The following is a 27,496-nucleotide window of genomic DNA, read 5'->3' as shown; positions in this document are numbered from 1 at the left end:
CTATTGTTCCTTATTGCTTTGCTGTGTATGTTAATTGAAAAGTTAAGTGCATGCTGACCACTTCTGAACTTCAAGAACAAGTAATCATAAAAAAAACTTTCTAATAAAATTCAATAGCGTTAGACAGCATTCCTAATGTTGGCAGCCAGATAAATCTACCTGTCCTGTGATAGGCTTTCATACATTCTCAGCTCAAAATATTTTATGATTTACATAAAGACAGAGACTCATCTCAGAAGAGAACATAGCATTTGTCCTTCACATTGTACTAGTCACTCTGTACGAAGCAGCTTTGACAAAGAACAGTGAACAGGTCGTAACGATTTTAAAAAGTAATAATCTAAGGCTGCATTTTCACAGTGGGAGTGTTGGTATGAAGCTTCACTTTGCAAAGATAAAGTTGTAGAATTGCAGAATCTGGAGCAGTGAAACTCTATACGTGTATGGCAACTGTAGCTGTGTTGAGCCCACTACTAATAAATAAACCAGCAATTTTATTAAAAGGCTTCTCGATCAATGAAACCTTTAACAGCATATGCTTTATCAAAATGTTGTTAGATTTCAAACAAGTAATTTCTTAAAACATAAGATTACAATTCACTGCAAACAGAACCACACTAGGGAACAAGATCTTGAATATGAAATGCGAGGTTGCCAATGTCACTCCGAGCTCAGTTCATGATGCACTGCAGCTGCAGGGCTCGAGAGACATCCAACTTAATCACCCATGCAAGAGCTGCTGATTCTAAATCAGAAGCTCCTGTCCAATCTCTGTGCCAATCTTTCAACCCAACTCAATAACCTAAGCGTGAAGTCCACACCTTTCACTGATCAAATTTGTTTTATTAAAAAAAAGTCAGTTAGGAATATGCTGTGTGAGTTGAGTAGTTACTGCTCATTTGAAGTATTGAGTATATTGCACTTTATGATCTATGTATTTACACTCAAGTTTGTGATCTAGCCCAGACCTTATATGAAATAGAACCACAATGCGACCATATTTAATTATTCTCAAATCCTCAGGTTGTCGGTACTCACTCACCCTACTGTCCGATAGGTCATAAATCTTCTGGCTAATGTAAGTGACCTCTGTCTTGGCCTCGTTGAAAGATGCCCTTCGGGAAATATTTTTATGCGGTTTTGAAAGCCTTAGTATACTTCCTTCAAGACGAGTGAAGATAGAATGGGTCAGCGTAGCATGGTAGGTTTCAGGATCATAATTGTAAATTTCATTCATCCAGCCCTGTAGAGAAGAAACATGTAGAATAAAAGGATTGCACAAATGCAACTTCTTCAAATATACTTGTATACCAATGACTGTTCATGCCCAATATTAAACAGACAAACCATCAAAAAAACAAAATTCATTTCAAACTTGGTAAGATCCATTAATATGTAAAATCATTAATGTCATTGTAAATCTCCTTTGACCTTCCCCTTATCCTCTTTAAAAAAAAAAAACATGCTGGAACTTGAGAAATTTCTGCTCAGTAGAGTTCTGCCATATCACACCCATTCCAAAGTGCTTGCAGAACCAAATCTGGGACTGAAACGAATCCATCCCCCTCAACCCCTGCTCTGTAGGCTGCTCAAATCTTTCTTTAGCCAACCAGGCAGCATGGTCAATCCCAAAGCCATCACAAATGACCGATGTTGCACCATGATCATCAGGCAGGACAATAGAGATATTTATTTCTCCAGACAGAACACTTTTGTGCTTCAGATAACAAATGTAACCAGGGGCAAGTGAAAAGGCTGTAATCCTAAAACTCACGTTAACATTTTGGTTTGGGAATTTTCTTGAATGGCAACACGACAAAATGCCACCAACTAGAAACTGCCACCTGTTTTTCATTACCAATAATTAAAACAATGTCATTTATATTCAAGTAAAATTATTTGGATGGTGCTGGAAATCAGCAATGCTCATTTTGTAAATCCTGTGGTGATCTGGATAGAATATTAACTTGTATACACTGAAAAATTATTCATTTCCCTCCAGTCAACCAATCTGATTTAGGCATTTAATTTACTACAGTGCAAAAACAAAGGTTTGCAGATATATCCGACATAAATGGGTCTTCTGCACTCTATGGCTGTGTTGCGGCACTCCTCTCGGAGGCAGCGGTATGGTCACAGTGTGGCAAACATAAAGCAACCATTAGGTCTTCGACATGTGCTGCAAACCATTAGATGTTCCTACTACCTGTACTGGCATCTACAATCATCTCTCTTCAATTAGGCACGGCAACATAGTTTCTGTTAATGAGGCTCTGACATAGCCAGAAGAGACAAGTACTGTCATAACATTATACAAAGCTTGAGAGTTTTTCTGTGTGCTTTGCTTATGGTTCCAGCCAGAACCCATGACAAAGCTGGCTAAACTTATTAAGCGGAGGCAAAGAATTTTAAATACTGGTCATGCTGCAATTTTAATCAAACAGTTTTGCAGTTCAATATTAGGTTGTTTCAACTACCTTTTAATTTGTCATTTTTTTTCCCATGTGGAAAGGGGTTGAGGTTGAAGAAAATGGACTGTGCTACAACCAACTGCCAACTTGATTTTTAATACCAAGGCATATCTAAAGATTCTGCTCTTTGATTACTTCAGGACATTTTATATCTTTCACGTGTAGTAAAATTTAAAATGCAGGTTGGTCAGAATTGTAGGTTTAACATACTACAATCACATGCAAAATAAAGTTATCAACCTCAATTATGACTCAGTATCTATGGCGGTTTGCATAAGATTCAAAAGAATTTTATTACTTACCAAATTAGTTTGTAGCACAGAACCTATACTACTAACCATCTTATTGAAGTATAAATCTATATAAAATCTATGTAGTGTTTGACTACCCCAAGGCTCTACCTCCTATTTATTGAGGTCATATTACTGCTCCCCAAAAGATTCAGAACATATCTGAAGCAAGAACAACATCTCATAAGAAATAAATCACAGACTGAGTTATTTCTTTTTTATTCAAGTGCTTTTTCTGTTCATATTAACCATATTGCCTAGGGTTTGTTTTATATGAAATTGAATAAAATATAAGACTAACTGTAAAGACATTTATATGTATGGTCATTGTTACAATCCAGGTTCCCTCCCAACATTTTTAACACATGCTCATAGAAAAAAGGCAGCTTCTACAAGCATGTCTGGTCTCCCATGAACTGAAGTTTGCACCCTTCTGGTGTTGTAAATGGAACAGATCCCAGAGCACCAACAACCACCTTTTTACCAAGGGATTGCGCACGGATACCAGCAGCAGGCTGCCACACCCTCCTGTTGATGGGGAAGGCTGTAAATATTACATATGTTCCTGCTAAAATTGAGATTTATTTTTTAAGATAAAAGTGCACAGAAGAATAGTGAAACCAGCAGTGTTTGACTTAAACATAAACGGTTTGAAAACAGTAGAAAAATCTTAGTTCTTTTCAGTCACTTTTGATTGAGTCTCTAATTAATTACTACATGGAGGATGACTCCACGGAGTCCCTCTTGGCCACCTCACATGAAATAAACATGGCAAAGCAGGGAACTAACAATTACAGGGAAACCTCTTGTACAATTTTTTGGGAACTCTAAAGACAGCCTTCATTCATATCCCAAGATCAAACTGATTCTTAATAGTTTGGCATTTAAAATATTAACCATTTCTATTTGTTGCATACTCGTGAATATATAAACAATGGGAACCCCAAGTATTCACGATTACAGGTAATGAATTTTGGCTGCTTTCACTAATCTGCGAACTTGTATATATTAACATCTCTAAAGGGGGTCTGACCCATACATCAGGTAACCTTCTGACACAATTCACTTCTGAATACAGGCATTATTCAAACAAAGGAATTCAACAAATGATTCTCACTGAAATGCAGCCGAGAGAGTTTTATGCATTTGCTACTCCATAAAGACAAAACCTGTGTCTCAGCTATAGCTAAGTAAAGCCAATTTTAATCCACCTTACTTTATCCATCTAAAGTCATAAATGTTTTAATACATAAAGTTTTAGGCATGACAGAGCTTTGCTTCTATCTTGTGTGAGAACATTGTCACAAACATCTGTTCAAGATGAAATCATACATTATGAAAATTATACATAGTTTAAAAACATTACATCACACCATCAGGTGGAGAGCATAAAACTTACATGAAGGTAGAATTTGTACAGCAGATTTTGAAAACGTCACGAACATTGTTTTTATGTTTGGCAATCCTTCTAGCAGGGTTAACAATATTGGTCAAATTAAGCTTTTCTATTATTTACTTTCAATTCATTTCCAAAAGTCTTAAATCCAACAATTGGGTGCTTGTTTAAATGAATCTTCCCACGTTAACGTTAGTGAAACGGAGAAAGTTACTAGTTGTTCTACTGCACAAAATCTCCCAGGAGAAAAAAAATGATAGCATTAGCAGTGGAATGGTTTACAGGACAACTTCTTCATGTAATATGTGGCATTTGCAAGATCCAACATTAAAAAGAATATTGGAAGAATGAAGCCTTCCTCAAATTGGAAAGAATTTTGTAAAATTTAAAGGAAATTTTGGCTATGGATTGTCAAACAAAGTTTACTGGTGGCAAATATGCCCTTCAGGCAACAAACGAACAGGATTGGAACATCGAAGTGACCAAATGGTTGTACTAAAAATCAGAATCATTCTACCAAGTAGAAAACCAAAATCATTTATTACAAATTTACAAACAGGACTGCTCTGGTAGACCCATCGTTTCAGCCTGTTCTGGCCCCACTGAACTGATTTCTTCCCATCTCGACTATTTTTTCTCCCCTTGCCCAGTTTCTTCCCACCTACATCTGCGACTCTTCCAACGCCCTCCGTCAATTTAACAGCTTCCAGTTTCCTGGCCCCAACCGTCTCCTTTTCACTATGGACGTCCAATCCCTCTACACCTCCATCCCCCTCCAGGATGGCCTGCGGGTGCTCTGCTTCTTCCTTGAACAAAGGCCCAACCAGTCCCCATCCACCACCACCGCCTGGCTGAACTTGTTCTCACATTGAACAACTTCTCCTTTGACTCCACTCACTTCCTCCAATTTAAAAGTGTTGCTATGGGAACCTGCATGGCTCTTAGCTATGCCTGCCTTTTCGTGGGATATGTGGAACATTCTTTGTTCCAGTCCAACTCAGGTCCCCTCCCTCACCTGTTTTCTGGTACATTGATGACTGTATTGGTGCAGTTTCCTGCTCTCGCCCTGAACTAGAAAATGTCATTCACTTGGCTTCCAATTTCCACCCTTCCCTCACCTTCACATGGTCTATCTCCAACTCTTCCCTTCCTTGACTTCTCCGTCTCCATTTCTGGGGATAGGCTATTGACAAACATTCACTATAAGCCCACTGACTCCCACAGCTACCTGGACTACACTTCCTCCCACCCTTCTTCCTGTAAGGACTCCTCCATTCTCCCAGTTTCTCCGTCTTCATCGCATCTGCTCGGACGATGCCACCTTCCATACTAGCGCTTCCGATATGTCTTCCTTTTTCCTCAACTGAGGATTCCCCTCTATCGTGGTTGACATGGCCTTTGACCGTGTCCATTCTATTTCCCGCACTTCTGCTCTCACCCCTTCTCCTCCCTTCCCTTCCAGAACCACAATAGGGTTCCCCTTGTCCTCACCTTTCACCCGATCAGCCTCCACATGCAACGTATCATCCTCCGCCATTTCCGCTACCTCCAGCATGATCCCACCAAACACATCTTTCCCTCCCCTCCCTTTTCAGCATTCCGAAGGGACCGCTCTCTCCACAACAACCTGGTCCACTTCTCAATCACCCCCAACACCTCTTCTCCTTCCCATGGCACCTTCCCGTGCAAACACAGGAGATGCAACACCTGCCCTTTTACCTCCTCCCTTCCCACTGTCCAAGCCTCAACACTCCTTCCAGGTGAAACAGTGATTTACTTGTACTTCTTGCAATCTAGTATACTGTATTCGCTGCTCACGATGCGGTCTCCTCTACATTGGGGAGACCAAACGCTGATTGGGTGACCGCTTTGCAGAACACCTCCGTTCAGTCCGTAAGCGTGACCCCGAGCTTCTGGTCGCCTGTCACTCTAATTTTCCGCTCCATTCCCACTCTGACCTCTCCATCCGCGGCCTCTTACACTGTTCCAAGTAAGCTCAACGTAAGCTCGAGGAACAGCACCTCATCTTTCGATTAGGCACTTTACAGCCTTCTGGACTCAACATCGAGTTCAACAATTTCAGACCATAACCTCTGCCCCTATTTTTTCCCCACTTGGCAGCTGTTGATTCTGCCATTCCCATTTACACCTCATCTAGACTCATCTTTTGTTTCTTAACTTGTTCCATTACCATCTCCTTTTGCCTTGCACCATCATCCCTTTTGTCTTATAATCTCTCCTGCCTTCCATCCTATCACAGACCTTCCCTTTTGTTCTTTCCTCCCCTCCCCCCTTTCCCTGCACTTGCTTAAAAATCTGTTACATCTCTAACTTTTTTCAGTTCTGACAAAGGGTCAGCGACCTGAAACGTTAACAGTTTCTCTCTCTCCAGATGCTGCCTGACCTGCTGAGTATTTCCAGCATTTTCTGTTTTTATTACAAACGGTTAGATTTTTTTGAACAGTGACATAGGTTTGGCTAATGACGAGCCTTAGACAGCATCTAGCAAATGTTGATAATCTGCTACACAAGACCAACTTGTGTTTTAACATGAATAATTAGGAAAAAGTGGTTTAAGCAATCTAGAAAAGAATTAAAGTTTTATTAAAATTAATCCTGGTTAGAAACGGAAGAGTCATTAAATCTATATGGGCAGAAATCTAGACTGGAGTTCTTGAGGCTGAAAAAGCAGTATTGGGCCCCCAGGGAGGCACAAGAGTTCAGCATAGATAACTGATCCTTTGGAGCTTAGCAATGCCAGAAAAAGCCAATTGCAAAGTACAAAAGCAAAGATTGAAAACACATGCACCTTAAAATTACAAGATTTTTTCAGTAAAAATTGGAGTTGAGGCTATCCACAATCTATTCAATAAATAATTGGAAGATTGAGCAGTTCCTGAGGGTATGGAGAAAAACAATAGTGGCACCAATGTTCAAAATGGAGGACAATGAGAAATTACATTACTAGTAAAGTTTTTATGACAAAGAACACAACAATTAGTGAATTATCAAAAGTCTATGAAAGTAATCAATGTATAACTATAATTAATAGCTCCATCCTTTAAATGCAGTTATGCAGGAAGTGATCCTTGGTACAATTTGGTCATTAAACTTCAGTAAAATCAAATTTACACCATACTCCGTTTAAATCATAGCTGTGTTTCTTGCTTTAACCTTTCCAAAAAATTGAAAAGGCCCAGCAGGCATTTGGTGTTTTGAATAGAACTGAACCAAAAAGTGCAATACATCAATGAACTAGGGCAGCAAATGAATAAAGGAGAAACAGAAACAAAAAGGGGAGGTTAATAGCAAGGCCAAAGAATCCTAAATAATACAAAATGCTAAAGAGCTGGGGTTATCATTAAAACAAGAGGCAAGAAGCAGGGGGTGCTGGAAGAGCAAGAAGTAGGGACGTGGAGCAGGGCGGCAGAAGCTCGACCAGGAGCCAGCAGTTGAAATGTTGAAGAACGGAGGGTGGCATTTTTGTGTGAACAGTAACAAGCAGGCATTGGAGTGAAACATTGAGTAGGGAGCGAGACAGCCTTTAGGGAAGAAACATAGAAGATAGAAGTAGGCCATTCGGCCCCTTGAGCCTGTTCCGCCATTTAATGAGATCATGGCTGATCATCCAAATTCAGTACCCTGTCCCGGCTTTCTCCCCACATCCCTTGATCCCTTTAGCCTTAAGAAATATATCTAACTCCTTCTTGAATATATTTAATGAATTGGCCTCAACTGCCTTTTGTGGTAGAGAATTCCACAGGTTCACCAGTCTCTGGGTGAAGAAATTCCTCCTCATCTCTGTCCTAAATGGCTTACCCCTTTTTAGACTGTGACCCCTGGTTCTGGACTCCCCCGCCATCGGGAACATCCTTCCTGCATCTACTCTGTCTAGTCCTGTTAGAATTTTATAAGTTTCAATGAGATTCCCCTCTCATTCTTCTAAACCCCAGCGAATATAAGCCCAATCGACCCAATCTCTCCTCATACGTCATTCCTGCCATCCCAGGTATCAGCCTGGTGAATCTTCGCTGCACTCACTCCATGGCAAGAACATCCTTCCTCAGATAAGGCGACCAAAACTGCACACAATACTCAAGATGTGGAATAACAGAAAATGCTGGAAAACCTCAGCAGGCCAGGCAACATCCGTGGAGAGAAATTAAGAGTCGACGTTTCGGGTCTAACCCTTTTTCAAAACTGGAAAGGAAATGAAATAGATCGAAAGGCAGGGCTGGGAGAGAACAAAAGAAGTGAAGAGACATTAAGAGGTATTCAAAACGAGACGAGATGGTGATAGGACTAGTGGAGACAAAAGACGGCTCAGATTAGGTGTGAAATGTTCTGGCAGAATGAGACAGCTGCCATGTGGGAGCTCAAGATGTGGTCTCACCAAGGCCCTATACAACTGCAGCAAGACATCCCTGTTCCTGTACTCGAATCCTCCAGGATCAGCCATGATCCTATTGAATGGCAGAGCAGGCCCGAGGGACTCCTATTTCTTATGTTCTCTCACTATGAAGGCCAACATACCATTTGCCTTCTTAACCGCCTGCTGCACCTGCATGCTTACCTTCAGCGACTGGTGCACAAGGACACCCAGGTCTCGTTGCACTTCCCCTTCTCCCAATCTATTGCCATTCAGATAATAATCTGCCTTCCTGTTTTTGCCACCAAAGTGGATAACCTCGCATTTATCCACATTATACTGCATCTGCCATGCATCTGCCCAATCACCCAACCTGTCCAAATCATACTGGAGTTTCTCAGCATCCTCCTCACAGCACACACGCCCACCCAGCTTTGTGTCGTCTGCAAACTTGGAGATATTACATCTAGTTCCCTCGTCTAGATCATTAATATATAGTGAACAGCTGGGGTCCTAGCACCGATCCCTGCGGTACCCCACTAGTCACTGCCTGCCACTCGGAAAAAGACCCGTTTATTCCAACTCTTTGCTTCCTGTCTGCCAACCAGTTCTCTATCCAAGTCAGTACCTTACCCCCAATCCCATGTGCTTTAACTTTACACACTAATCTCTTATGCGGGACCTTATCGAAAGCCTTCTGAAAGTCCAAATACACCACATCCACTGGTTCTCCCTTATCTATTCTACCAGTTACATACTCAAAAAATTCCAGTAGATTAGTCAAGCACGATTTACCAAGAGCAGAATTGTAATTCTTTTTAAATGGACAGCAAGGCACCATAATGTCCATTTGGTAGCAGTGAGCAGTTGCAGCAAGCAGGAGTATTAATTTCCCCCTCTGTGCCAGCAGAGGCTGCCATGGGAGAACAGGGCTGATGTGGATTTGCGGAAAACCAACCAGGTATAACAGCCAACAGTACAGCCATGGCACTGGAAGAGTGGACCCATAGACATAAGAACGTAAGACCATAAGAAATAGGAGCAGGAGTAGGCCATTTGGCCCATCGAGTCTGCTCCACAATTCAATAAGATCATGGCTGATCATCTACCTCAACTCCACTTTCCTGCACTATCCCCATATTCCTTGATTCCCTTAATATCCAAAAATCTATCGATCTCTGTCTTGAATATACTCAACGCCTGAGCCTCCACAGCCCTCTGGGGTAGAGAATTCCAAAGATTCACCACACTCAGTGAAGAAATTTCTCATCTCAATCCTAAATGGCCGACCCCTTATTCTGCAACTGACACTCCTGGTTCTAGACATCCCAGCCAGGGAAAACATCCTCCCTGCACCTACCCAGTCAAGCCCTGTAAGAATTTTGTATGTTTCAATGAGATCACCTCTCATTCTTCTAAACTCCAGAGAATATAGGCCTAGTCTACTCAATCTATCCTCATAGGACAATCCCCCAATCCCAGGAATCAGTATGGTGAACCTTCGTTGTGCTCCCTCTATTGCAAGTATATCCTTCCTTAGGTCAAGAGACCAAAACTGTACACAATACACCAGGTGTGGTCTCACCAGGGCCCTATGTAATTGTCTTTACTCATATACTCAAATCCTCTTGTAATAAAGGCCAACATACCATTCGCTTTCTTAATTGCTTGCTGTACCTGCATGTTAACTTTGTGATTCTTGTACAAGGACACCCAGGTCCCTCTGAACACCAACATTTCCCAATCTCTCTCCATTTAAAAAATACTCTGCTTTTCGATTTTTCCTACCAAAGTGGATAACTTCACATTTCTCCACATTATATTCCATTTGCCACGTTCTTGCCCGCTCACTTAGCTTGTTTATATCCCCTTGAAGCCTCTTTGCATCCTCCTGACAACTTACATTCCCACCCAGCTTTGTATCAGCAGCAAACTTGGATATATTACATTTGGTCCCCTCATCCAAATCATTGATATAGATTGTGAATAGCTGAGGCCCAAGCACTGATCCTTGCGGTACCCCACTAGCTACAACTTGCCAACCTGAAAATTTATTCCTACTCTTTATTTTCTGCCCGTTAACCAATCCTCAATCCATGCTCGTATATTACCCCCAATCCCATGAGCACTAATTTTGTTTAATAACCTCATGTGTCACCTTATCGAATGCCTTCTGAAAATCCAAATACACCACATCCACTGGTTCCTCCTTATCTATTCTGCTAGTTACAACCTCAACATATTCTAATAGGTTTGTCAAACATGATTTCCCTTTCATAAATCCGTGTTGAGACTGCCCAATCCTATTATTATTTTCTAAGTGCCCTGTTACCACGTCCTTAATAATAGATTCCAGCATTTTCCCTTCTACTGGTGTCAGGCTAACTGGTCTGTGTAGTTCCCCATTTTCTCTCTCCCTCCTTTCTTAAATAGTGGGGTTAAATAGTCAACCCAGCTGTGGGCAATGTTATTGTTTGAAGAAAATAAAGTGCAGCACTGTTTTTATTCCCCTATTTTTGGGGGGGGGGGGGTACCTTAATAGCTGTTTCTGAATCCAAGGTCAAGAGTACTCAGTTTATTATTTTTTTTATTAAAGAGTGTCATTTTCTTCTCTGACCCTCAGGTGGCTGAAGGCCAAGTGTGGATCATCATAACGAGCTTTTTGCTGTGGGCAAAATCATTATTTTTTTTAAAAAGCTTGAGGGATCAGAGAGTGCCACCATAAGTATTGATATATAAAGGTCAAAATATTTTACTCATAATTGAGGGGGAAAAATTTAGAAAAAACCCAAAGTGGCAGAAAGAGAATGGGCAAACTCGTCGCATCACCATTTAGTGGTCACAACGCACAACTACATTATGACAGACACCTATTTACATTGGAAAATTGCCATTAAAAATGTAAAACTTTTTTACATAAGTGTTTTACATTATAAGCATGAGGATGACAAAGTTGGACAAGTAGAGTGCGTATACTATATATAAGTTTTTTATATATAGATTTATTTTATACTAATGCACAGCATGTGGCATTGTATGCAGTAAATCAGTGCATTCAATCTTTCTCTTACTTATCTATTGTCTGTGTGCTGGTTCATTTTCTCTTCTCTGACCTTTTGTTTTGAGTAGGTTGGGATGGGGTGACGGGGAAGGGACCGGTTGAGGGATGCAAGCTGCATTTCTTACCGGCAGGCGCAGGTGGGTGTGGAAGGGTAGCCACAAAAGGCCGCAGACTGTACTTTCAACGAATGGGTGCAGGGTACTAGTGAAGAGTGGAATCCGGCCAAGGCCTCAAGCCAGGTCACGTAGGAGGGAAACTATGACCAATCTAGGGTATCAAGAGTTTCTCTGAGATAGGAAGACACCAGTTGATTTGTGAACCACAGATGGTAGGTACAGAGAAGCATCTGACCAGGTTTGCAGGCCAGATTTTGGTCACAAGTGGGGAAAGGGAGTTGATCAGCTTCTTCTGGTGCAACAGTAATCAGTTGCTCTGCACCAGAAGCAGCTCCAATTGAACCAAATAGAGCTATCAGTGATGCGTCCAATGTCCACGTCTAGAAATTGATGGGATTTAAACATCCCTGCAATGCCGAGGTCACCCCATAATACTACTCCTCTGGGTATACGAGGTTGCATCAGTTAAAGTGAAGGACATTTCTATGGCATCTCCTGATGGCTGCAAAGTAGATATCTTTGAAGCAGTTGAGGCACACGATTACCACACTACGATTCAACAAAGGAGGACAAAGGGATTCATTAAAAAAGGGAAAATAGAATACGAGAGTAAGCTTGCAGGGAACATAAAAACTGACTGTAAAAGCTTCTATAGATGTGAAGAGAAAAAGATTGGTGAAGTCAAGCATAGGTCCCTTGCAGTCAGAATCAGGGGAATTTATAATGGGGAACAAAGAAATGGCAGACCAATTAAATACATATTTTGGTTCTGTCTTCACAAAGGAGGACACAAATAACCTCCTAGAGATGTCAGGGAACATAGGGTCTGATGAAAGGGAGGAACTGAAAGAAATCACTATGTGTAGGGAAATGGTGTTAGGGAAATTGATAGGATTGAAGGCCGATAAATCCCCAGGGCCTGATGCTCTACATCCTAGGGTACTTAAGGAAGTGGCCCTAGAAATAGTAGATGCATTGCTGATCATCTTCCAACATTCGATGGAATCTGGAACAGTTCCCATGGATTGTAGGGTAGCTAATGTTACCCCACTATTCAAAAAAGGTGGTAGAGAGAAAACAGGGAATTACAGACCGGTAAGCCTGACATCGGTAGTGGGGAAAATGCTAGAGTCCATTATAAAAGATGTAATAGCAGAGCACTTGGAAAACAGTGACAGGATCGGACAAAGTCAACATGGATTTACAAAAGGTAAATCGTGTTTGACTAATCTACTGGAATTTTTTGAGGATGTAACTAGTAAAATAGATAAAGGGAGAACCAGTGGATGTGGTGTATTTGGACTTTCAGAAGGCTTTCGATAAGGTCCCGCATAAGAGATTAGCGTGTAAAGTTAAGGCACATGGGATTGGGGGCAAGGTATTGACTTGGATAGAGAACTGGTTGGCAGACAGAAAAGAAGAGTTGGAATAAACGGGTCTTTTTCCGAGTGGCAGGCAGTGACTAGTGGGGTACCGCAGGGATTGGTCCTTGGACCCCAGCTATTCACAATACAGGTAGACTACCTTTTATCCGAACTTCCGAAAACCGAAACCCTCTAAAAACCGAAGGTTTTTTCGTTCAGCGTAAGACGTGCGCACGACATGACCAGAGTGGCGCACGACCCCGACCCCCTGCCGACGCGGACTCCCGCCGACCCCCACGCCAATCCACCCCCGACAAATTTCCCAGTCTTATAAAATACCATCCGAAATTTTCCGAAAACCGAAACATGGCTGGTCCCGAGGTTTTCAGATAAAGGATAGTCTACCTGTATATATATTAATGATCTAGACAAGGGAACTAGATGTAATATCTCCAAATTTGCAGACGGCACAAAGCTGGGTGGGCGTGTGTGCTGTGAGGAGGATGCCGCGAAACTGCAGGATGATTTGGACAGGTTGGGTGATTGGGCAGAAGCATGGAAGATGCAACATAACGTGGATAAATGTGAGGTTATCCACTTTGGTGGCAAAAACAGGAAGGCAGATTATTATATGAATGGCAATAGATTGGGAGAAGGGGAAGTGCAACGAGACCTGGGTGTCCTTGTGCACCAAATCGCTGAAGGTAAGCATGCAGGTGCAGCAGGCAGTTAAGAAGGCAAATGGTATGTTGGCCTTCGTAGCAAGAGGCTTTGAGTACAGGAACAAGGATGTCTTGCTGCAGTTGTACAGGGCCTTGGTGAGACCACATCTTGAGTAGTGTGTGCAGTTTTGGTCGCCTTATCTGAGGAAGGATGTTCTTGCCATGGAAGGAGTTCAGCGAAGAATCACCAGGCTGATACCTGGGATGGCAGGAATGACATATGAGGAGAGATTGGGACAATTGGGCTTGTACTCGCTGGAGTTTAGAAGAATGAGGGGGGATCTCATTGAAACTTATGAAATTCTGACAGGGCTGGACAGACTAGATGCAGGAAGGATGTTCCCGACGGTCGGGGAGTCCAGAACCAGGGGGTCACAGTCTAAGGATAAGGGGTAGGCCATTTAGGACAGAAATGAGGAGGAATTTCTTCACCCAGAGAGTGGTGAACCTGTGGAATTCTCTACCACAGAAGGCAGTAGAGGCCAATTCATTAAATATATTCAAGAAGGAGTTGGATATATTTCTTAAGGCTAAAGGGATCAAGGGGTATGGGGAGAAAGCAGGGACAGGGTACTGAATTTGGATGATCGGCCATGATCACATTGAATGGCGGAGCAGGCTCGAGGGGCCGAATGGCCTACTCCTGCTCCTATCTTATGTTTCTATGACTGAAGGCAGGGTGAGCATGTTGAGCTTCTCAATTTCCCCCCCCTAGTTTTTGAAACCTTCTAGCGGAGTGTACAAAGCGAAGCCTTGATCACCCTCTCACACGGACATAAAAGATTCATGGCAATTCAAAGAGGAGCAGGGGAGTCCTTCTGGTGTCCTGACAACGTTTATCCCTCAACCAACACCACTAAAGCAGATTAACTGGTCATTTATCTCATGGTTTGTGGGTCCTTGCAGTATGCAGATGGTCTGCCGAGTTTCCTTATGCTGGAAAGAATAAACTTGAATTTAAAGAGACTTTCATGACTTCAGGACACTATACACTTCAAAAGTACTTAATTGGCTGTAATCACTGTTGGAATATAGGAAAAGCAGCCATCAATTTGCATACAGCAAGCTCCCACAGTCATGAAATAAGTGACCCAATCATCTGCTTTAAGGAGTTGATTGAGGGATAAATATTGGGCAGGACACCGAGCAAACGCCCCTGCTCCTCTTCAATTAGTGCCATGGGATAGTTTACATCCAGCTGAGGGGACAGGCCTTGGTTTAATATCCCATAACAGACCCTTCAAAAGTAGCTCATTGACTGAAGCATTTTGGGATGTCCGGCGGTCATGAAAGACACCATATATATATGCACAAGTTCTTATTTTTACAACTGGAGACTAAAAAGGCAAATTGCCTTTAATGTGCATAAAAAGAAAATTGCAAGGGACTCCAAATTATAAGTATGATTAACAATTCCAGAGAAATAAACTTACTTTCTAGAAACTAGCATGTTCCAATTATTGAATAGTCTTCAAAGGCTTTTAGCAAAAATCAAGAGCCTGATTTGAATTTCAAAAGGTTGTTACTTCCAGGACACAATTTCAATGATGCTGCTATATTTACTATTTTAGATGGCATTTCTGACAGAGTGCCATTATATCAATGAAATAAATTAGGCTCGGCTTTCATTCACATGCATAATTCAGAAGCTGGTACAATGCAAAATTTGCATTATTGTAATAGGCTTCTAAACATATTAACATAGATTGATAGTATTCTGCAGGATATGTCAGTTTGTTAGGAAAAAGTTTAGTCCTACCATTTCAACTGAAAGCTACAAAAAAGGTCACAGATCTAATTTCCTAGTTTACTTCAAAAATATTACTCTAAGAATTATTTTCATTACTAGATGGAACATTAATCAGAAAACCTATTGTACTAAACTGCCCATATGGTAAGAGTAACAGTAATAGGATAATAACTTGTATTTAAGGAACAGACACTAAGCCGGAGAACACTTTGGAGATATGACTGAAAGCTTGATTTGGAGAAGGTTTTCAATAGGTGGAGTGATAGAAGTGGTACAGGGGTGGGTTTAGGAAGGAAATCTGAGAAAATAGGGCCCAAGGTGGCTGAAGGCTCAGTGACCAATGATGGGACAAAGGGAGGAAATGTAATCCACCAAAGGCCAGAGTTGGTGGACTAGGAGCTATACAGCTAGAAGACGATACAGAGCTAGGGCGAGGCCATGCAGAGATTCGAAAATTTGTACAAGGATTTGAAATTCAGTGCAGGTCAGGAACACTATTTATATAGTGCCTTAACATAGTAAATCGCTCCACCATTGGCGGCCATGCCTTCAGCTGCCAAGGCCCTAAGCTCTGGAACTCTCTCCCTAAACCTCTCTGCCTATCTACCTCTCTTTCCTCCTTTAAGATGATCCTTAAAACCAACCTCACCTAACCTAATATCTCCTTTGTGACTTAGTGTCAAATTTTGTCTGATAACGCTCCTGTGAAGTGCCTTGGGACATTTTTACTATGTTAAAGGGGGATATATAAATACACATTGTTGCTGTTGTCGTCAAGGGTGACCCAATATATAGATGGTCATGATTCTTAAGATTATGATAGGTAAGATAGTGGGGTATTGTTTGTCAATGAGAATTTAAGATAAACAAAAAAGTACTGGGGGTGGGGGAATGGTTAGGAAAACATATCAATGCAGAGGATGGAATGCTCTGCAACAAACTACTGTTTGGGCAAGGTGCATAAATTCTTGAAAAAGAGGAATATTGAAGGCACGAGGAGCAAGCAGAATAGGATTAAATGAGACGACTTGTGAAAAAAAAGTGGTGCAGACTTGGAGCAAATTGCCCGTTGCTGTGCTGCAACATTCCACGATTGGAGATTCACACAAGAATGGCCACGTGGAAGAGACGCCCAAGGTCCACCACTGTACATGAAACCACACATCAGCACCTTAAGAGGAAAGGGGAAAATACAAATGATCTCGTAACAGGCAATTAGCCAAGACCACTGGTATGAAAGACAGCCTTGTGCAAAACAGCACCCACTCAGAGCCAAAATATTCTTCCTTCTCACTGCTTAACAATAATAGCAAGTGTTTTACAAAGGATGTGCATCCAACATGCAGACTTGACCCAAGCATCAGTTTACTTGGAGTCAGCACATTACTCAGCAATGAAATTGATGTGTGCTGGACTCTTAATACTGACACCAGCCCAAGTACTTTTTGAATGCCATACTTCTCTGAAAATAAGCACAAGAGCCCGGTGATGGCAGCATTCATTGTGCTACACTGGAGAAAGATTTTAACGTTAAAAAAAAAGCTTGCTATTTTATTATTTTGAGAAACTACCAGCTGTGCATTGCAAAGGCTCAGAAATAATAGATTTTTTTGCAATTTAGCCCCCTTAATATGTCATTATGGTATTGGAGTGGACACATTTTGTTTTCAGCAGGTTGGGGCAGAGGTTTGAGTTGTGTGGAGGATGGAAGAATTATAAGAATATACTAATACTTTTCCATTGTTTTATGTGCACAGGAGTGGCAATGTAGTATAAGGAATAACTGCTCTGTACTATAGACTGGTCTGGTGTGCTGCACAGGGACCATTGGCATTCCTGTTTAAATTAGTCTTGTGTTGCAATATTATATACAGAATTAAAATAGTGCTAATAAGTCATTTTCATTCTAGACCAAAACCATAAAACATATCACCAGTGTTCATTACTACTATATTGGGTCAGCCCAGACGTGAGGAGGAATAATACACCTGGTGTAGCTTCAGGCTTAAATATTATAGGGCAGAATGAGAATGAAGAGCAGAAACCTGCAGTTTAATTAGTGTTTGTCTGAAAAAAAATGACCAATTCTAATTTAGTTTTATCTTCAGCCTCAGTGTAAACTTATACTTCAACCCATAATAGGTTGGTGATCATAAAGCCAGTACCGCAAATGTCAGATGTGAATAATAGTAAATTAGTTGCATTACATACATAGATACATAGAAGATAGGAGCAGGAGTAGGCCATTCGGCCCTTCGTGCCTGCTCCGCCATTCGATGAGATCATGGCTGATCCTTTAATTCAGTATCCCGTCCCCGCCTTCTCTCCGTAACCCTTAACCCCTTTTGCCCGTAGAAATATATCTAATTCCCTCTTAAATATATTTAATGAGCTGGCGTACACTGCCCTCTGTGGCAATGAGTTCCACAGGTTCACCACTCTCTGAGTGAAGAAATTCCCCCTCATCTCTGTCCTAAATGGTTTAGCCCTTATCCTTAAATTATGTCCTCTAGTTCTGTTCTCACCCGCCAAGGGAAACATTCCTTCTGCATCCAGTCTGTCTAGACCTGTCAGAATTTTATACACTTCTATGAGGTCCCCTCTCAATCTTCTAAACTCCAGTGTGTACATCCCTAAACTACATAGTCTCTCCTCATAGGTCATTCCCGCCATTCCTGGTATCAGCCTGGTGAATCGCCGCTGCACCCCCTCCATGGCAAGAACATCCTTCCTCAGATGAGGCGACCAAAACTGTACACAGTACTCGAGGTGTGGTCTCACCAGTGCCCTGTACAGCTGCAGCAAGGTATCCCTGTTCCTGTATTCTAACCCTTTTGCTATGAAGGCCAGCATACCGTTTGCCTTCTTGACCGCCTGTTGCACCTGCATGCTCGCCTTCAGTGACTGGTGTACAAGAACACCCAGGTCTCTCTGTACTTCCCCCTCTCCCAATCTATTGCCATTTAAATAATAATTTGCCCTCCCGTTCCTGCACCCAAGGTGGATAACTTCGCACTTGTCCACATTATAGTGCATCTGCCATTTATCCGCCCAATCGCCCAGTCTGTCCAAATCGCTCTGGAGCTTCCTGGTCTCTTCCTCTGAGCCCACCCCCCCTCCTAGTTTAGTGTCGTCTGCAAATTTGGAAATGCTGCATCCGACTCCCTGATCCAGGTCATTAATGTAAATTGTGAACAGCTGGGGGCCCAGGACAGATCCCTGTGGTACCCCACTTGTTACTGCCTGCCATTCAGAAAATGAGCCGTTTATTCCAACTCTCTGTTTTCTATCTGACAGCCAGTTCCCTATCCACGCCAAAACTTTCCCCTTTATCCCATGAGCCTCAATTTTCCATGCTAATCTTTTATGTGGGACCTTATCGAAGGCCTTTTGGAAGTCCAGGTACACCACATCTACTGGCTCTCCCCCATCTATTCTACCAGTTACTCCCTCAAAAAATTCCAATAGATTAGTCAAGCACGATTTACCCTTTGTAAATCCATGTTGACTCTGTCCTATCCTGTCCCCATTTGCTAAGTGCTCCGCTATTTCATCCTTAATGATGGACTCCAGCATTTTGCCCACAACTGATGTAAGGCTTACAGGTCTGTAATTACCTGCTTTTTCCCTACCCCCCTTTTTGAATAGTGGGGTAACGTTAGCTACCCTCCAATCCATCGGCACTGTTCCCGAGTCTAATGAATTCTGAAAAATCATCCTTAGTGCATCCGCTATCTCTAGGGCCACCTCCTTCAGTACCCTAGGATGCATGTTATCAGGCCCTGGGGATTTGTCCACCTTCAATCATATACTATTGAAAAAATCCAAAAGATCTTTGAAAATAATAACTAATTTTTTGAAGCACATGGCCTTATTCAGCACACTAGAAAAATCAAGAATATTTTTACAAACAGATTAGCCTTTAGCAAGAAAGTTGAAATTCCCTACGTAATAAAAAATATCTACATTTATGAAATCATTTTGAAACTATAGAAAACATACTGAGGAGCTTGAACACAAAGTTGTAGTTCAGATGAATGTTAATTTTGAAATGTATCAGAACAAATCTTCATAGATATACTGTATAGTGATATACATACATACTCAGTGATCAAATCACCCGTTTATTAGAACAAAATCGCAGCTCCACTGCTTTCTTGGCTGCCTACATCACGACAGCTTCCTCACCTATATAAAAAATCTGGACAAAACCTTCAAAATTTTAACAAGGGCTCTTAAAAATGGCCATCCAGCTCACAAAATGGGAAATAATTATCAAAGAAAAAAATATGCAGGGCTAAACCATTTAAATGGCATTCTGCATAAAGATACAGGTTTTACACTTAATATATTTTGTGAACATTTACATTTCAATCAACAATAGTAGATATTAAAATTCTGGAAATTGTACTCAAGTAGAGAATTCAAAGGAATCACATTGGCAAGAAAAACAACTTGCTGCTGATAGACTCCGTTAGATATTTTGCTAAACATTTGTAAATCTAGTTTGACCGCTTCAATGACAATCACATCCCCCTCTCTACAGCCATATAATCTTTGTAATACTCCAAGATTATCCTGGTGGATTAAGATAATCCCACACATACACAATGACAATCACCTCCGCTAACCCCTTTCCTCTTCCACCCTCACCTCAAACACCATGTACAAGGAAGGACTTGTCTCCAACAATCTGCTTCTTCCTCCCACCTCATTCCCAACCCCATATTACTTTCTCTACATCTCCCCCTCCATCACTTCCACAAGACTCACCTTCTGCCCCCGCAGTCCTGAACACTCGCCACTTCTTGTCCCAGTGCTAGATGACATCACTACTGGATTCCTATGCTCAGGCACCGTGCCAGTGTTTCAAAGTTACCATCACTGTTTGACGACATCTCGACGTCTGCCCTTGAATATGTCACTGCCTCACAACTTCATGCTCGTCTTTCCCACAGCTAGCTTCCTGTTTTGAATCGCTTCAATCCTGGTCAAAATCACCAATAATATTCTGTGCGCGCTTCTGGTCCTCCCTGTGGCATTCAACACAGTCAATCATGCCAATCGTCCTTCATTGCCTCTCCTCCATTTTCACTCCTCCTTGTCCAAGTGCATCTCCAATCTCCAGCAATGGCTCTTTCTCCTGCCCCCACTTAGTCACCTCCAGTACATCACCGTCCCATCCTTAGCCCTTCCGCTTCCACAATTACAAGGTGCTCCTCACTCAGTGACATCTGTATGCATTTTCAGTTTCCGTATATATGCAGAGGACACAGCTCTAACTCTCCACCACTACCTTCGAATCCACAACTACAACTATGTTGCCAGATTGTCACCTGTCCGACATCAAGTCATGGATGAGGCAAAAGTTTCCTTCGATTGAACCACGAAACCGCCATATTCATTCCCACCAAAAACACTAATTCCGTACCACTAATTTCAACCACCTTCTCCAACTGTTAATTCAAGTTGCAACAGGCAGCGTGAAACCTTGTTTGATACACGAGTTACAAGACTCGTGTCCTAGCCACCAAAATCGCTTACTTCCAGCTCTTATCATCCACCTTCATCAAAATCCATTGATTTGTGACCTCCAGGCTCAATTTTTCCCAAAGTCTCTCCTCAAGTCTAAGCACCATCCTCCACAAACTCGAACGTCCAATATTCTGCCACCTGCATCCTTTTTTAAAATTTGTTCATGGGATGTGGGTGTCACTGGCAAGGCCAGCATTTATTGCCCATCCCTAGTTGCCCTAGAGAAGGTCCTGTTCTACAGTAAGTCTACTTGCTCATCATTTTGATCCTCATCAAGCTACAATGGCTCTCTATTGCTGCGACACATTGATTCAAAATCCTCAAAGAAATACATTTAGGGCATCATTCCCATAATGTCCTCCAGCCTTGCAGCTCGAGCCCTTCAGTGCACTAACTCTCGTCTCCTGTGCATCTCCACACACCCATCCTAATCCACCATTGATGGTGGAACCTTCTTGGCCCTAGTCTCGAACTCCTCCGCTTAGATTCCCCGCTCTTACCTCTAATTGCCTTCTGGAAATCTATCAATTTGACAATGTCATTAATCATCTTTCCTACTTATACTCAGTGCTTGTTCTTCTTAAGGTGTCAAGATTTGACTCCATAGTAACACTCATCTTTTAGAAGGTCAAGGATTCAAGCCCCATCCAGGAGCACAAATTAAGTTGGCACTTCAATGCAATACTAAGGAAATGCTGCACTGTCGGAGGTGCTGTCTTTTGGATGAGACATTAAGCCAAGGCCCCGTCTACCGTCTCAGGTGGATGTAAAAGATCCCATGGCAAAATTTGAAGAGTTCTTCTAGTTTCTGGCCAATATTTATTCCTCAATCATCACTAAAACAGATTATCTGGTCATTATCTCATTGCTGTTTATGGGACCTTGCTGTGTGCAATTTGGCTGCCATGTTTCTCTACATTACAATAGTGATTACACTTCAAAAGTACTTAATTGGCTGTGAAGCGCTTTGGGATGTCTCGAGGTTGTGAAAGGTGGTATAGAAATGTAAGTTCCTTCTTTCTCCCAAGTAAAGCTACTTGTAACTTTCTACAGTAAAAGGGGTTGTAGTAAATGCACATTGTGCAGTATACATGAAAGCTGCATATCAGGTTCAAGAAAAATGCATTTAAATCATTCATAATAAAGCATAATGTATCAAAGGAAATGGAGAGAGAGATGACTGGGGGCCAGAAAGCAGAGAGTAGGGGTAAACGGGTGCTTTTGAGGATGTGGTTAGTGATGTGCCCGAGGGATCTGTATTGGAACAACTTTTATTTTCAATTTATATGAACTACTTGGACAGACACAACAGGAATGATATTGAAGCTTGCGAACACTAAGTGAAGGGGCATTGCAAAGTGAAGAAGAATGCAGGACAGGACGGAGAGGTAGCAGATGCAGTTCAATGCAGAGAACTGTGAAGCAGCACATTTTGGGAAGAGTAAAAGAAAGTGCGTCTTAAACGATAAGGAACAGAGATCTCGGGATGCAGACACAGACTTTTAAAAGGTGGAAAAGCAAGTAGTAAAGGCCACATAAAAGCAAATGGGATTTTAAGTTTCATATGTCAGAGCACTGAACAAAGAGCAAGGAGTTGATGTTGAGATTATGCAAGACATTGGTTAGGTCAAAGTTGGAGCAGTGTGGGGGGTTCTGGTCAGAAGATTATTACAGCCCTGGAAAGAGCAAAGCAAAGATTTCCTATAATACAGGAATGAGATGTTATAGTTATGAGGAAAGGATGGAAACATTGGAGCCTTTTTCCACAGCAGAAAAATTTAAGAGGACATCTCAGAGGTTTTAAAATTATGAAGGGTTTTGAGATGCTAAATAGTGAAAGATTGCTTCCACTATTGCTGAAACCCTCGTCCATGCCTTTGTTACCTCTAGACTTGACTCTTCCAACGCACTCCTGGCTGGCCTCCCACATTCTACCCTCTCTAAATTTGAGGTCAGCCAAAACTCTGCCAGTGTCCTAACTCGGACCAAGTCCCGTTCACCCATCACCCCCTGTGCTCGCTGACCTACATTGGCTCCCGGTTAAGCAAAGCCTCAATTTTAAAATTCTCATTCTGGTTTTCAAATCCCTTATGGCCTCGCCCCTCCCTATCTGTGTAACCTCCTCCAGCCCCACAACTCCAAGATATCTGCGCTCCTCTAACCTGGGCCTCTTGAGCATCCCTAATTTTAACCGCTCAACCATTGGTGGCCGTGCCTTCAGCTGCCTAGGCCCCAAGCTCTGCCATTCCCTCCCTAACCTCTCCGCCCCTCTCCCCTCCTTTAAGATGCTCCTTAAAACCTACCTCTGAACAAGCTTTTGGTCACCTGCCCTAATATCTCCTTATGTAGCTCAGTGTTAAATTTTGTTTTATAGCACTCCTGTGAAGCGCCTTGGGACATTTTAATATGTTTAAGGCGCTATATAAATACAAGTTGTTTATTTCACAATTCAATAACAAGGGAACGAGAATCAGATTCATGAGAAGGGAAAATTGGATGATTTTTAATTTAAAGAAATAAAAACAGAAAGTTATTTGAATATGGAATACATCACCACAATTGATGAGGCTGAGATCAACAGCATTTAAAAGGAAACTGGATTAGCATTTTAAAAAGGAATATAAAAGATACAGAGAAAGGGAAAATAAATGGGATCAGAGTAGATAGTTCCAATAGAAGAGCTAGCACCAACTCTGATACAATGAGCCAAATGGCCTCCTTTTGTGCTTTAATTTCTGTAACAGTTCACCAAAAATACATATGAAAACTCCTCTTAAGAATACACAGAACTGGAGGGGAAAATTTACTTGATTGGCTTTATTGCTGACAAATTAAATTTCTACACACCTGCTGAGCCTTGAATGTTAGAAGCTACACTTCTCACTGACTGAGATGCTCAGATAACATTGTCTTACTGGAGTTATATTTATTCTGGTTTCCCATGCAGACTGGGTTTATAAGTTTGTTCCCACTTCCGCTGTAAACTACACAAGGTTTTAGCTGCTTTTGGAATTATCCTAGTACAGGTGTTGTGAATTTTCTGTTAAATGTACAAAGTCCCTAGATTTTCAATTGATAAGAGCAAAGTGTAGAATGAGAAAAGGCTTCCATACTGGACCATTCCTTCCACAGAGCAAGTACAGAGAATCTGATCACAGAGACCCCTACCGTACTCATTTATTTCATGAGCAAAAGTTCATGAATGCTGTCTGATCACCAAACATTAGCCTGCAAAATCTAGAACAGTCATCATCCTCACTACTGAACCCTGGCTTCATTTCCTCGAGATAGAATTGCCCCACCCAAGCAGCACAAAAACATTAGTCCCATCTCATGTAGTTTCCAGCTCTACTGGAAATTAGCAATGGTTTCACATTGGTTGAACATTTTCAGCAAATAACCCAAAACGAGACCCAAATCCTCTGCTATTTATGCTAAAATACACCCCTTCATTGTTTATAGGTTTGTTATGGCTATGTTCCTGCACATATTGTTTTACGCAGAGAGCTTGATCTGTCATTTTGCCTCTGGTTCACTGCTATAATCGGATAAGTATGGAAAAAAATAGAAAAAAGAGAAAAAGACGACCAGAGCTCTTCTTGTGTTTTAACACTTTCGCTTTAGCATCAAACTTCATTTTGAACATCCCCAAGCACTTGTATACCAAGCACTGGTATATTCGACAGCTGAATATTGCACATCAGACTGGGCAGGCAGTTCACCTAACAAATCTCTGGACGCACAGCTTAATCCCACAATGAATTGATTTCTGGGATGAGAGGGCTGTCATATGATGAGAGATTGTGCAGAATGGGCCTATACTCTCTGGTTTAGAAAAATGAGAGGTGATCTCATTGAAACATTCAAGATTCTGAGGGAGATTGACAGGGTCGATGCTGAGAGGTTGTTTCCCCTGGCTGGAGTGTCTAGAACTAGGGGGCATAGTCTCAGGATAAGGGGTAGGCAATTTAAGACTAAGGGTAGGCCATTTAAGACTGAGATGAGGAGGAATTTCTTCACTCAAGAGGGTTGTGAATCTTTGGAATTCTCTGCCCCAGAGGGCTGTGAATGCTGAGTCTTTGAGTATATTCAAGGCTGAGAGAGATAGATTTTTGGACTCTAGGGGAATCAAGGGATATGGAGATCGGGCAGTAAGGTGGAGTTGAGGTCGATGATCAGCCATGATCTTGTTGAATGGCGGAGCAGGCTCGAGGGGCCATATGGTCTACTCCTGCTCTTATGAAAATGAACTGAAACACTAAATTCAACACCAGTTCAATGGTCGCCCACTATGGCACATATACCCCCACCAAAATTCCAGAGAGACACACAAACAGCTTGAGGGTACAATCGAGCCATTGCCAACCTGAACTTACTAACTCATGAATCTCCAAAATCTTCCAAAAACATGAAATTTCACAAGACTTTTTGGGATCGGGCTAATGCTCTTAAAGCATTCTCATTTTATTTCTAGGGGTTTGGAAAGAATTCAAAAGTAGTGAAGTTATGTTAATCTTGTATAGAACCCTGGTCAGACCACACTTAGAGTACTGTAATAACAACAGAAAATGCTGGAAAAACTCAGCAGGCCAGGCAACATCCATGGAGAGAGAAATAGAGTCAACGTTTCAGGTCGAAACCCTTTGTCAAGACTTAGGGTCTGGTCTCCATACTATAAAAAGGACATAGAAGCACTGGAGAAAGTTACAAGGATGGTACGAGAACCGAGAGATTACAGCTATCATGACCCAGTGGCGATGAAGGAACGGCGATATATTTCTAAGTCAGGATAGTGTTTGACTTGGAGGGGAACGTGGGGGTGGTGGTGTTCCCATGCACCTGCTGCCCTTGTCCTTCTAAGTGGTAGAGGTCGCGGGTTTGGGAGGTGCTGCCGAAGAAGCCTTGCTCAGTTGCTGCAGTGCATTTTGTAGATGGTACACTGCAGCCATGGTACACCGGTGGTGGAGTGAGTGAATGTTTAAGGTGGTGGATGGGGTGCCAATCAAGCGGGTTTGGATAGTGTCAACCTTCTTGAGTGTTGTTGGAGCTGCACTCATCCAGGCAAGTGGTGAGTATTCCATCACACTCCTGACTTGTGCTTTGAAGATGGCAGAAAGGCTTTGGGGAATCAGGAGGCGAGACACTCGCCACAGAATGCCCAGCCTCTGACCTGCTCGTGTTGCCACAGTATGTGTGTGGCTGGTCCAGTTAAGTTTCTGCTCAATGGTGACCCCCAGGATATTGATGGTGGGGGATTCGGCGATGGTAATGGTGTTGAATGCCAAGGGGCAGTGGTTAGACGCTCACTTGTTGGAGATAGTCATTGTCTGGCACTTGTGTGGCGCGAGTGATACCTGCCACTTATCAGCCCAAGCCTGAATGTTGCCTAGGTCTTATGGACTGCTTCATTACCCGAGGAGTTGCGAATGGCACTGAACACTACAGTCATCAGCGAACATCACCACTTCTGACCTTATGATGGAGGGAAGGTCATTGATGAAGCAGCTGAAAATGGTTGGGCCTAGGACAGTGCCCTGAGGAATCCCTGCAGCGATGTCCTGGGGCTGTGATGATTGACCTCCAACCACAACCATCTTCCTTTGTGCTAGGTATGACTCCAGCCAGTGGAGAGTTTCCACCACCCCGCCACAGATTCCCATTGACTTCAGTTTTACTAGGGCTTCTTGATGCTACACTTGGTCAAATGCTGCCTTGATGTCAAGGGCAGTCACTCTCACCTCTGGAATTCAGCTCCTTCGTCCATGTTTGGACCAAGGCTGTAATGAGGTCTGGAGACGAGTGGGCCTGGCAGAACTCAAACTGGGCATCAGTGAGCAGGTTATTGTTGAGTAAGTGCTGCTCAATAGCACTGTCGACAACACCTTCCATCACTTTGCTGATGATTGAGAGTAGACAGGTGGGGCGGTAATTGGCTGGATTGGATTTGTTCTGCTTTTTGTGGACAGGACATACCTGGGCAGTTTTTCACATTGTCAGATAGATGCCAGTGTTATAGCTGTACTGGAACAGTTTGGCTAGAGGCGCGGCTAGTTCTGGAGCACAACAGCCATTCAAGTGGGGATGTTGTCGCCTTCGCTGTATCCGGTGAGCTCAGCCGTTTCTTGATATCACGTGGAGTGAATCGAATTAGCTGAAGACTGGCTTCTGTGGTGGTGGGGACTTCAGGAGGAGGCTGATATGGATCATCCACTTGGCACTTCTGGCTGAAGATGGTTGCAAACGCGTCAGCCTTGTCTTTTGCAATCACGTGCTGGGCACCACCATCATTGAGGATGGGGATATTCATGGAGCCACCTCCTCCTCCCGTTAGTTGTTTAATGGTCCACCACCATTCACGACTGGATGTGGTAGGACTGCAGAGCTTTGATCTGATCCGTTGATTGTGGGATCGCTTAGCTCTG

At 42.3% G+C, this 27,496-nt stretch overlaps 1 protein-coding gene across 7 annotated transcripts in view; it reads right to left on the bottom strand.

The window, feature by feature from the left end:
• The window catches only part of tex2 (testis expressed 2), a 128,210-nt gene that overhangs the window by 39,490 nt on the left and 61,224 nt on the right, over positions 1-27,496 (bottom strand). For all 7 annotated transcript variants that reach the window (XM_085963934.1, XM_085963936.1, XM_085963933.1 and 4 more), the window contains one exon: positions 1,043-1,243. In XM_085963934.1, the coding sequence (XP_085820060.1) occupies positions 1,043-1,243 (201 nt within the window). The remainder of the gene's footprint in view (positions 1-1,042; positions 1,244-27,496) is intronic.

The sequence above is a fragment of the Somniosus microcephalus genome, chromosome 21 (assembly GCF_052327205.1).
Source record: "Somniosus microcephalus isolate GS21.2 chromosome 21, FLI_Smic_1.0, whole genome shotgun sequence".
NCBI lineage: Eukaryota > Metazoa > Chordata > Chondrichthyes > Squaliformes > Somniosidae > Somniosus > Somniosus microcephalus.
Note: the sequence above shows the minus strand (reverse complement) of the source record. Positions and strands in the feature narration are given on the sequence as shown.